Source organism: Nelumbo lutea, chromosome 3, assembly GCF_056320005.1.
Source record: "Nelumbo lutea isolate HS-2025 chromosome 3, American lotus-T2T, whole genome shotgun sequence".
NCBI lineage: Eukaryota > Viridiplantae > Streptophyta > Magnoliopsida > Proteales > Nelumbonaceae > Nelumbo > Nelumbo lutea.
Genome location: NC_142686.1, coordinates 19814076 through 19826669, shown reverse-complemented (window position 1 = coordinate 19826669; position 12594 = coordinate 19814076). Strand labels below are relative to the sequence as shown.

Below are 12594 nucleotides of genomic sequence, written 5' to 3'. Positions count from 1 at the left end.
TGTACAACCTTGACGGGAGTTTTCTAACAGTGGGAACAAGTTCAAAGAAGTGTGAATGATATATTGGGATGGATGGTGCACTTTTGGTTTCAAATTTTGCAGCTGAAAACAGATGAGTGGATTTGAAGTTTGATCTTCAAGGACTTTGGGATATCAGGTAAAATGGAAACATTACAGAGGTTGGAAAAATTGCCATCTTTCTCTTCTTCTCTTTTAGATCTCTCTCTTTCTATGTTTTCTCCTCCCCTCTAGTTTTCTCCCCTCTCTAAAGCTTGAGTTGGGTTTGTATTTATAGATGAAGGAAGAGGAAGAGGTTTGAAACTCGTTCAGCTATAGTGTTTGGGATTCGATAGAGATTTTTTTACATAAATAGTAAAATAGGTAAAGTTTTTTCAAAAAAAATTGTGTCCGATCAAGCCTTCCTCTTTGGTGAAAGGTTTTTTTCAATTTAGGGGTGGTTTTCATGGGTTTTGTGCGTCTAATGGGAGCTTGGGGTGTGTCTGTCATGGCAGTCTCGTATTTGGGGTTGGTTGTGCGTCTAATGTAAATTTAATGAACTTTTAAATATGATGTTGTCTTTTATCAATTTTAAGTGGGAGTATCTTTAGGTTTTTAGGCTTTTTGGGTCTATTAGGCTCAATTTCATTGGCCCAAGTGTTTGAACAAGTCAAGAATGGGTTTGACATCAGTCATTTCCCTTTTGAGGCTTCAAGTTGGGATAAATGAGGTGGCAATTCGATCTGGCACATCGAAATGACATCTTCCTAGTTTAATGGTCAAATAGGTGAATTAGGATGTGGAAATTGATGTGCCAGTTTTTTGAGTCTCTAAAAACAATGGTGAGATTTGATTGTCCAAATAGGATCGGGATGATGGAGATCTATGGCTGACAACTTCAGATCAATAGGCTTTGTTAAAATAGAGTCTTTATTTGATGAAGGATCAAAAATGGGAATTTTGGGATGAAATTTGGTGGGTAAGCATTGTTTAACGTTCTGAATCTTATGGAAGTGATGGATCTTTGATCAGAGGTTTGGTTTAGGTCAATGGTTTATCAGTTAACAAGATTGTCCGAAATGGAATCTCATTTTTTAACGGTTAAATGGAGAAGTTTAGTTATGAAATTTAACGTGCTGGGGTTTTTTGGGCCTCTAAACACAATGGTAAGGTATGACCAGTCAAATGAAATTGGGATGGTGGACGATAAGCTCTAATCGATGAGATTTGTTGAAATATGATCTAAGCTTGATGGTGTGTTAAATGCGGGAGTTTTAGAATGAAATTTAGCGGATAGGCACAGATTAATATGATGAGTCAAGTGGATGGTTCTAATTTAAAAGATGTTAATATAGGTTTTCTAAATCAAGACATCAGAATGGAATTTTAGGGCTTTCAAGGTTTATCATTGTAGACTTTAGTGGGATTCGCTAACTAATTGTGTCCTAATAATCTTGAGGCAATGGATGCATTGGATTTGGACCATGAGAAATGAATTTAGCATGATGACTAGTGAATGTGTGACTAATTTATAGTTTCCTAAGTCTGTAGGTCATATTCGATTGGACGTCGATGTTGATCTTGAGGTTTTCATTTGTCTTGTGAATTGTGTCAAAAGAGGGATTTTTGGTTTTGTAAAGTCTTAATTTGATCTAGTTGTGTTTCTAAGTTTTGGGGTCTAAGAGTAGAGTATAAAGAGGTATGGTGAAGGAATCGAGCAAAAATTGTGTGCTGACAACATCAGCCCAACTATCCATATTAGTTCCATCAAATTTTGGTAACTCCACCTTCAATCTGGATAGAGATTGTATCTAAACTCCAATTTCATGAGTTGAGTTCTCCCTCCTTTGCTGCAACCCTCCTACTCCTAGCCACTGCCAAGTTCCCTCCAACGTCAGCCTTGCCTCAAGTCTCCTTAGGATTTCATTCAGTCTCTTCTAGAGAAACTCATGACTTCTCCCCATGTTGCTAACCCAACGTTCCAGGTCCTCCATCTTTCCTCACCTAGATCACTAGGCTCTTATACCAATCCGGTACCTAACTCTTCCTAGTGATGAGAAGAGTGCTTCCTGCCCCTCCAAGCTATGGTGCTTGATAAAACCTCTCAAGAGAAACCTAGAAGGCTCAAGAGTTATTAGGGAAAATTGACAAAATATTTGTGTATTATTCTCATATGCAAGGCTTATATATAGGCTATCCTTGCCGTTACAACCACTGTGGGCTACTACCATGTCACTACTAGCAATCATTCGACATCACTCAATGATTGGATACCTCATAACTGTCATAAAGAAAATAAGAAAATAAAAAGGAAATAAAGGATGTGACATCCTCATGCAACGATCGCTTAGGCTCTAAGCAGAAGAGCTAGTGGGTTGGGCCTTCTGATTCATCAGCTAATGGGAGAACCCGTATTAGGGATGTTGGTGGTTTGGGGGAGGGCTAACCACTAACCCCAGTTGTATAGCCCAGTCACATAGCAAATCTATACTATTTATAAAATAGAGAATGCCCCTTTTTTCTAAAATTTTTATTGGACATTTTCTACCCCTTGTCTAAGCATATATTGGGCATAAAAGAGGGCATATATGTCATTAACTCTCACTCCAGAAACTAATCACTTATAACCATTCAGAAACTGTCCACTTATAACCATTCAAAAATTGCTCATGGATTATAAATAATTAAAGATACTGTCACATACAAATGCACGTACACATTACTAGTCAAACAAAAAAGAGAAGCATTCTCTGTACTTATGAACCATGGTTTTAAAAACCGATCAAAAACAGAATCACTTTGAGCACATGTTCCTGAGTCAAACGATTCTAATCCCGATCAGACAATTTTGGGTCCAAAACCAAACCCAGAACCATAACCGGTTCCCAGATCAATCGGTCCATTTCGATTTTCAAAACCATGCACGGTGTGATGGTTGGAGAACAGACAGAAGAATCCTCCTTTAATTGTTGCATTTCAAACTTGCACGACCTGCTGGATGGTTGGAGAACAGACAGAAGAATCATTAAAGCAACGGGTCCCGATGGTTGAATATATAATTTCAGTAAGGTGAAAAGCATCCCAGAAGGCATGTTTGCGCACGTCGAAGCACGAAACGAAACCTGGAATGCAGGGCCAAGTTCCATCGCTCCCCGCAATGCAGCATGGGTCTGTTACATCTGTCAGCCCTGATGAAGAAAATATAATCCACAATTAATGTAAAGTAAATCCTTAAATTTGTTGTAAATATAGGAGGCCTGGAAGGGATTATTCAGGGTGGAATTAGTTCTGATCAATGCTAGCTCACCATATCTTGAAGGATTTGAGATCATTTCATATCCAAGCTTCGAACTTTGTCCCACTGTAAAGGTGGAGCCTTGAAGCGAAGTTGTCAATTGTTTCAGCATTGCAGGAAGCCCATCATTGAAAAGTGATACAAGCTGGTTTAGTTCTTCAACACATGGTCCTTCGTGTTGTTGTTTCCTTGCAAATGTTGGCATGCACCCAATCGTACCAATCTCAAACACTAAAATCTTTCTGGCCCCCAATTTGTAAAGCCTCTGTCCATTTATTTGTCAATAAATCAAAGGATAAGTGTACCATATGCTGTTATTGCCATTAAGATTCCAATATTTAACATTCATAAATCGATATGATCCTTTTATTTGTCAATAAATCAAAGGATAAGTGTATGTTATTGCCATTAAGATTCCAATATTTAACATTCATAAATCAATATGATCCTAAGATACCCATTTGAATTATCTTTTTGGCCCCGTTCGTTTTTCTGTAAGTTGCTTATTCCGATAAATGTAATTATCTGGATAAGTATTTTCAGAGAAACATTTATTCAGGTAAGTGTCTTTATCTATGTTCTTTTATTTCACAAGTAGATAAGGCAATGACTATTTTAGCCACAAAAATTCATTATTAAAAAGGATATTTTTGTCTCATTTAAGTATTGGCAACTTTCCCCCCAAAGTGTGAATGTTATTTAGTAAATAATACCCAAGAAAATAAACATTCCCTGATCCTCACATAAATATGAAAAAGGAACATGAGATTGTTGGTCAATAGGAACCAAAATCCCATTAATCAATTTTCTCCCCTCTTAAAATCCCAAAAAAGAATGCCCCCTTCATTGCACAGATTGCAGTGTAATAAGACCCAAAATTGAACCGGCTGGATGGTCAGACCATGAAAATCAGGAACCAGTGAACATTTCACGAGTTCGAATGGAAATAAATCCATGACCCATAGGGTTTCATTGTAAATCCACCAAATGAAAAGGAACGGGGCCTAAATTTATTGTTCTGATCCTACCAAGACGTAACTTCATCTAATATCAAGGTGGGTCATTAACAATTTAACATACATCAATTAAAGGCTTTGATCCATGTTATTTCAGCCAGGGATATCGTGACAAAAGTGGCTGCCGCTTAAAATACTTTCACCCCACCCTTAAAAAAGATTAATATCTGATTTTGATAGTTGTCAAAATATTTATAAGTGTTCATTTAATATGCTTACTTTGATGTGCCTATTAGATTCGGTGTTGATCGATACACCAGCGGTTAAAATAAAAAATGAATGCACATATTGTAGCTTAATTGTTTTAACATGCTGATATTGAGATGGTTAAAATGATTTAGGGAGAATGACCAATCAACCCAGATCAAAATTTTATAGCCCCAAAGTACAGGGAGACTGGCCGTGAATTGATGTTAAATTCACGGGCAGGATGTGGTTTATAGGGGGGAGAGGGCTAGTAGTAGGGGGTTGGAATTCAGAATTCTGCATGTATGTATCCGTACTTGTCCGAATGATTTATGCTACGTATTCTGGTTGTATTAGATAGGATTACTACTCAGGTAGATGGATGTATAAAGATATAAAGAAAACAATGTGCTTTAGAAAACTGGCCGGACATTGAAGAGTGAATGGTGAATATTTACCTCCATGCCTTGAGAAAATCTGCCTCCGAGTAGTTGAGCAAATGCTTGAGGAGTGTACGTTTTGCTGGTATTAAAAAGATTAGGTTCAAGGTAGTTGGAGATGTAGTCATTGTTTCCAATAGCGATAACAAAGATGGACTTGGAAAGGTAATCTGAAAGCTCCTTGGAACTGCCCAAGTGTGGTTGCAGCTCCATCTCTATAGTATTTTGGAACAAGTCGATCTGATCATCTAGGTTGAGGCACTTACCCTGCACAAAACCCATTAGTCCAAACTGGAGAAAATAAAAGTAACTGAGAAAGAAGCCATTAATATCTAATGAATAGCAGTAGACATGATCAATTCCTTACAAATTGGCTTCCAGTCTCCGGGAGAATGCCACATGATCCAGACGCATAATTCCGGCCAGTTATGATATCAGACTTGAACAGGCTCAAGGCTGGAGGAGCAAATGGTAGCCCAAGTTGTTCAGCTGTGGAAGAATATATAACAAGTAGCATTGAGACGAATACACAGCACCCAGAAACAAATTAGTTTTGGGTTAATTTCAATGTTTCACATTTGACACCATGACTCACCAATGTAATCTGCGACTGTTTTGCCATTGGTGAATCTCCCCGTGACCCCACTGGCGAAGTCTATCCCATATGGCAGGTAATTCGCTTTGGCAATCGTTGGTAGAAGATTATTGTTGCCACTGTCGAGAAGAGAGTCTCCGAACACGTACAACGCTGGTGCCAGAGGATTTTCTGCTTTAACTACCAACGCATGAAAGAAAATAGTGAAACAAATGAAAACGAGGGAATTAGGAGACCATCTCATTCTGCTCAAAATTCTTTCCAGAAGGAGTTGCAGCCTGTGAAGGAAATGAGTTGCAGGAAGTTTAGTTTTGGGGTGTTTTAAAAGATTTAATTTCTCTTCACACCCCACGCACTGTAATACATCTGATGACCTGGGACAAGCTGGGAGTTACAGGTATATATAAATCGATATGTTCAGATTAAGACAAAGAGAAGGTAGTTTTCACTGGTTATGGGTAATTAACTATGTAGTTGGACCATTAAATGAATTCAACCAATACAAGCTCCAACAGTTACAAGTCAAGTCAAGACTGATGCATAACCATGCAAAAAAAGTCATTAATTAATTAGATTGTTTTTGTCTTGTTTACAAATTCTGTAATCAACACAATCTGTATATAAATACTCGCACCGACAACACATCCAATGACATTCAGACTCTGAATTACTCTCCAATCATTTGTGGTATCAAGCTCGCTCAGGCTACCGTTTTTTCTCTCTTAATCTCTCAAGGCATCTCCGTATGCATCTCTTCATTAATGGCGTCGTCAACGACACAATGCCTGGCTACACCTGAATCATCTGCAGCAATGCAATCATCGAAACCATCTTTGATTCGAATCAACGGTTTATTTAATCTAATATCAATAAAGCTGAACAGAGATAATTATATCGATTCTTTTGAACTGCTCAGTTCGTTCCAGCAGCCTTGCAAGGCCTCAGATCTTTGGGTAGGTAGGTGGATCTTTTCCATGCCCATCTAAATTCTTTAATTGATCAGAAGCAGAGTAAGGTGATGATCAGATTGCCAACCCAGCTTGTACTGTCTCGCGCATGTACAAAAGAAATTTCACCATTGCCTGTTAGGCCAAGTACTGATTTGGACGATTAACCAAAGATAAAAGGCCGCGATTGGCAAGTCTTTCCATGTGTGTTTTGCATTATTAGAAGCTTGAAAGTCTGAATTATAGGCTTTTTCCCTTTGGCAATAGAAAGATCTATTGAGAAAAAGCTCTAACCCATAAAAGACGCTAACGACCCTAATTTGGGTATTTTTAGGAAGCTTCAAATGAACCTTTTACAATCTTTTAGCGCCTCCCATCTTCTTCGAACATGTGGCAAGATACACACTCTTGGGAGAAAACGGGTTATCTTTTTACAAAAAATCTATTTAAATGTGTAAGTAGGACCTACTAATGGTATGTGGGGCCCACCTTTAAAAATGTATGTAGGCTCACATTAAGTATTATATGGGGTAACTTTGAAAAATATATATAGGCCCCACATACATGTCCACACATGGACTCCACATGCATGTCCACTAATAGTATATGAGGCTCACCTTGTAAAATGTATATAAGCCCCATACATGACCCTACATACATATCCACCAATAGTATGTGGGGTCCACCTTGTAAAATGCATGTGGGCCCCATATACATGTCCACAGATAAACCCCACATGCATGTCCACCAATGGTATGTCGAGCCCACCTTATAAAATGTACATGAGCCCCACATACATATCCACACATGGACCCCACATGCATGTCCACCAATGGTATGTGGGGTCTATCTTAAAAAATGCATGTGAATCCCATGTGTTAAATGAAAGATTCATTGGCCCATTCACAAGACATTCTTATATATATAAATATATATATATATATAATACATATTTTTATCACATTACCAAACGGTCTTCTAATTTTTATAGTCTTTCATGAAATATATGAAAAATATTTCAACCAAAGAGTCTTTGGTCTTCTAAGATCCATTTGCAAAAGCTTATCCTGTCTTTTAACTATCATATCTTATAGCAGATCTTCTGGAAAAAACTTGTCAAACAAGCACAAAGATATTTAGGGGTGCTCATCCAAGGCTTATTGTTTAGGGACTTTTAGACTGCACTTCACCTCAGAATTCAGATTTGAACTAGACCTACAACAATTCAAATTTATGATCACCTCCACTTATAACACCCATACCTGCCTGTAAATTGGCATCAATTCCAAACTGACACCTAACCCCAATTGTATGATAGAACTAAAAATTCAGATATAGACTGAACGGTAAAACCCCTATTTTTTAAATGGAACCGATACTATTGATTTTTGGAATCAAAGGCCCACACCTTTCAGAGCCCATAAATTTATTACTAGCGTAAAACCTATCATTGGATCCACAGTCCACTAATCCAAATTCGTTTTAACCTTGCCACTAAGAGTATGAATGTGTAATGGTTCACAACTCCAGCAACGCTCATACATCCCTGCCTTTGATATCTCAGCTGCTCCAAATTGGTTATCATATTATTACTCTTATAACTGTTACGTCAGGGTTACATCAGCCCATTGGGACAGTTCGTGTTCACAATCTTGTTACTCTTGTAGCTCTGCATTCCCAATATAAAATTATAAGGGACTATATAAACGGGGTGAGGACCAAATCTGATTTCCATTAGACATGTCATTGGGACAGTTGGTATTCACAGTCTTCTAGCCCTGCATTCCTAATATAAAACTACAAGGTATTATACAAACGGTGTGAACATAGTCTTCTGAGGACTAAATCCGATTTCCATTAGACATGTCTCATAAAGGAGGAGATGTTCCTAATTTAAAGGCGGAGTAGTGTCCTGTGGATTAAAGGAAACATATAAAAACTTTTCCTAAAGTTTGTGGCAATCATAAAAATCTCCCCTATAATTTCATTATAACAAATACCTCCCTAAACTTTTAAAAAACTCGACAAAAACTTCCCTAGCTTCTGTCACTCACCAAGACAGAAAACGTTAACTAATGCATAACTTTTTGAATACTAATTTTTACCCTTTTGTTATTGGCCCAAATGGAAAACGTCACTAACGACTCATGCGGCAATAGCATTGACACCAGTGCTTCTGCCGAGATCAAGGCAAGTCTTTGCGTTATTCCTTCCCATTGGTCAGGCTAGACTCAGACCTAGATATGTGTCTTCCTCACCAGACCAGCCAGAAAACCCAACTGAGTCATCATCGGCTTGTCCAAGCCCAAAAAGAAAAAGTTCGCCTGTCGTCTCTCTGCCATTATAAATGTCATCAATGACTGCAAGCTTCCTCTTGAATTCCGTTGCCGAGAAAACAAACTCACATCCTTGTTTCCCCTGCCACGTCCATACTACCTTGTTTCTCTTTGCATTTGTTTTATTCTCCTAGGCTGAGTAAACACGGGAACTGATGTCTCACCCAACAAATAACTAGTTGAATCCATACCCACCCACACTTGATTATGGAAGGAGAGAAATATGTGGAACACGGACTCCACAAGTTCCTCTGTACACATCTGCTTGAGGTCATACCCACCATAAATAGTTTCTTCTCTTCTAAAGACTAAATAGATTAAAACAGTAAAGCACAAGCACAATTTGAGAGTTCATATCAACCAATTTGCACTTTTATTGGCTTAAAAGTAATGGCCATGTATTATAATTGTTTTTCCAACTCTAAAAGATAATGGAATAACTTAATTCAATATTTCAATTTTTAAATATATGCCATGATCCTTGTTCATCTCTTTCTCTACAAATAATTCTTGCCTATCTATTAGATGTGTAATAGCCACATTTAGAACTCTCTTTGATGTGATAACTGAGAAAGAAAGAAATGAGAGGTTGCACCAGCGTCACTTGGAAAAACTAACATGGTGATGACCCAAGAACCCATGCAGCTCTAAATTCGTTGTTTGAAATTCAAAAGCGCTTCAATTTTTAAAATTTTCCCATATTATCAGCATTCCAGAGCCACACTGCTGCAACCTCAAAGGCCAAAAGAGCATTGGTGAAGGGAAGCACATTTCTATGATCAAAGTACCCAAATTTCAATTCCATATTGCAACGAGTAGTTCTTATGAAGCTTTAGCTAAGGAAGACACTAAAACTGCAACTATGGCTTCAAAGTCTAAACAATATCATTTTTTCTTAGCCACTATCTCAGTTCCTATGAACACTAAAGTGAATTTTGAATGTTTATGCAACACTTAGGTAAGCAACTTCCTAGCGTCCAAACAGTTTATACAACTACATCAGAACCATTGTTTGGTAAGTGCCGGCCTCTTTGTTCCTGATACAAGTTTTAGATTTGAAGTCCAGAGTAAAGACAATGCTTTTGTTATAACTTTGCTCATAAAATCTCCTTTGCACAGAAAACTAGTCAAATTAGCCATTGGGTTTAGTATTGATTACAATGACTAACTGATCAATTCCCATTGACTTTATCAATTACCATTAGAGCCCTAATCGTCTTTTTGAAGTTCCAAAAAGAAAACAATACAAAGCAAAATTGTTGAGTAGCAGTTAGCCCTGAAGAAAGCACATGCTAACAGATTAAATGGAGATGATGCCAAATGGATTGAAGATTCTAAAATTCTAAAAGTGCAGATGTGTGGCATCAATGATAAAGGTATTCTGATATACCTTTTGAACAGCAAATGTTTGGGCTTAAGTGAGATAAAGAATTTGTTCAAATGAAAATGAACGAATTCAGCTGAGGATCCCCTCTTTCATTAGAATGAGAGTGGTTTGATGGCCATGGTTGTAGCTAGTTCGTGTTTATTTGTTAGGTCAAATATGATATTTTATGATATGATATTTTATGATTTCCTTAAATGATGCCTTAGGGATAATTTTTTTTAATGTATACATTTCCATCTAGGTCAATAACGGAAGGGGGGGTTTTGTTGAGTTTCACAAAAGGTCAAGGGAGCTATTTATTATAACGAAACTATAAGAAAGGCTTTTATGATCGTCAAATATTCAGGGGAGGTTTTTGTATTTTACCCTAAATAAAAATGTGAAAAGAATATATGGGGAGGAGATCATGAGTAACGTCAATGAGCCTTTTTTCATGCAATCATTTTTTTTTCTCAAAGATCAACTAGACTTCATTAAAGGGGAAGGTTAAGAAAACATTTGGATCCCTTTACATGGTTCCACAAAAAAATGAATTAAGTTTACAGAGCTGATATAACTATTTACAAAAGAGTTCATATGCCGAGTCCTCCTTGTTAATTCATGGGCTGGCAAAACAACATCCCTGCTTACATACAAGATCTTTATATTTTCAAAAGATGATAGAAATTCAAAAATATGATCATATAATGCTTGCTGGTCCCACGGTATGAAAAGATATAAAAGTTGTATTCAAAAATACTCAGATGTGTATTTGTGTCTATTAAATATTAATATGGGTGACACCTCTTTTTTTAGTTTATAGGTATTAGAAGGATGTTGTTAAAGCATTATTCTGGTTTTAGCCAGCAACAGCATAAGTAACGCCCGTTTCCATCGTGGTGTGTTTGTAAATAAGACAAAACGCAAACACAACTACAAACCAATAAAAACATTTTAATTTTTTTTTTTTGATTTTTCATAGGCTCTGGAAGGAGTAAAAATACAAATATATAAAATGCAAAACCTTGTATTTTATATGTATATATACTGTACATAATTGTACCTACATGACTCAATTTGGAAATACAAATACAAATATGTTAGATTCAATTTAGAAGTATAAATACAAATATATAAAGTGTAAAATTTTGTATAAAGTGTAAAATCTGAATTATAAAACCTTGTATTTTGTACGTATTTACATTATACATACTTTATATTCTTTTCAAACCGAGTCTAAGATATCTTTTATAATTAATTGTAGGTGGTGTGTTTGATAAATAGGACAAATTTATTAAAGTACCCTTACTATTTCCGAGAATCATTGTCGTTAAATCGGAGAGACACAAAAAGTTGTTATTGCCCTTACGTCAAGACGGAAGAAAGGGCGCCAAATAGCGACAAGGAACTAAATCAAGGCCGAGTTGATCTCTCGCTCGCTTGCTCGCTCTAGTTGTGAAACCCCTACTAATCTGATCGGTCTCCTCTCTCTCTCTCTCCCTCTCTCTGATACGTGCATGCATGCAGCAGCTGATGACCCGGTCAAAGTGGATAGCAGCAGAAGACCCAGTCATATTAGCTCTTAGTTGGGATAAGCCTTATCCATTCAGTTTTAATTCTGTTAGAATAGATAAGTCTTCAATTCTGTTCCTAGATAAGTGCATTCTGTTTTCTAGATAAGTGCATTAGATAAGTCTTCAATTTCTGTTCCTAGATAAGTGCATTCTATTTTTTTTTTTGTTGATAAACTCCTAAGATTAAGGGGCAGTAGTTCCTATTTCTACTCCCAGTTTGTAGCACCATAAGGCTATAAATATAGCCTGAATGAATGGAGTTGGCATTGGCTTTTCTACAAACAAACTCTCTCTCTCTCTCTTCTCCTTATTCTAGATCCTTCTCCCTCTTGTTAGATAACTTGAGCGTATCATTGGTATCAGAGCCGGTTCGACCATGGACACCCGTGGAAAGACTAACGCAGAGTTCCGCAATGAGGTCAATGAAACCTTAGCACGACATGAGTCGAGCTTCGACCAAATGAACACTGTCTTGCAAGCAGTGTTAACTGAACTCCAAGCCCTTCGAGCCTCACGAACCACTCCCAATACCACTCCCGACACCAACCCCTTCGCCCATGAAGAATCCTCACAGCCCCATACTTCCCGTTCAAGCTCCACCCATGACCACCCTCATCAACACGTCAAGCTGTCATTCCCAAAATTTAATGGGGATGATCCGAGCGGTTCGATTTACAAGGCGGAGCAGTATTTTGAATTTCAAAATATTGTTCCGGACCAACAGGTGCAGCTAGCTTCCTTCCATTTGGAAGGCATCGCCTTACAGTGGCACAGGTGGTTGACCAAGCATCGCGGACCGCTCACATGGGAAGAACTCTCCAAAGCGGTGTTACAACGGTTCG

The 12594-nt window shown here is 37.6% G+C and overlaps 1 protein-coding gene across 1 annotated transcript; it reads right to left on the bottom strand.

Annotated features, from left to right (window-relative positions):
* Nucleotides 1–2667: 2667 nt before the first annotated feature.
* On the bottom strand, nucleotides 2668–5901 carry LOC148863401 (GDSL esterase/lipase 7-like). The gene is made up of 5 exons (XM_088975323.1): nucleotides 5530–5901; nucleotides 5302–5423; nucleotides 4953–5201; nucleotides 3305–3557; nucleotides 2668–3185 (listed from the first exon to the last, which is right to left on the bottom strand). The coding sequence occupies exons 1-5, from the start codon at nucleotides 5771–5773 to the stop codon at nucleotides 2974–2976; spliced, it is 1080 nt and encodes a 359-aa protein (XP_088831449.1). The 5' UTR covers nucleotides 5774–5901; the 3' UTR covers nucleotides 2668–2973.
* Nucleotides 5902–12594: the final 6693 nt, after the last annotated feature.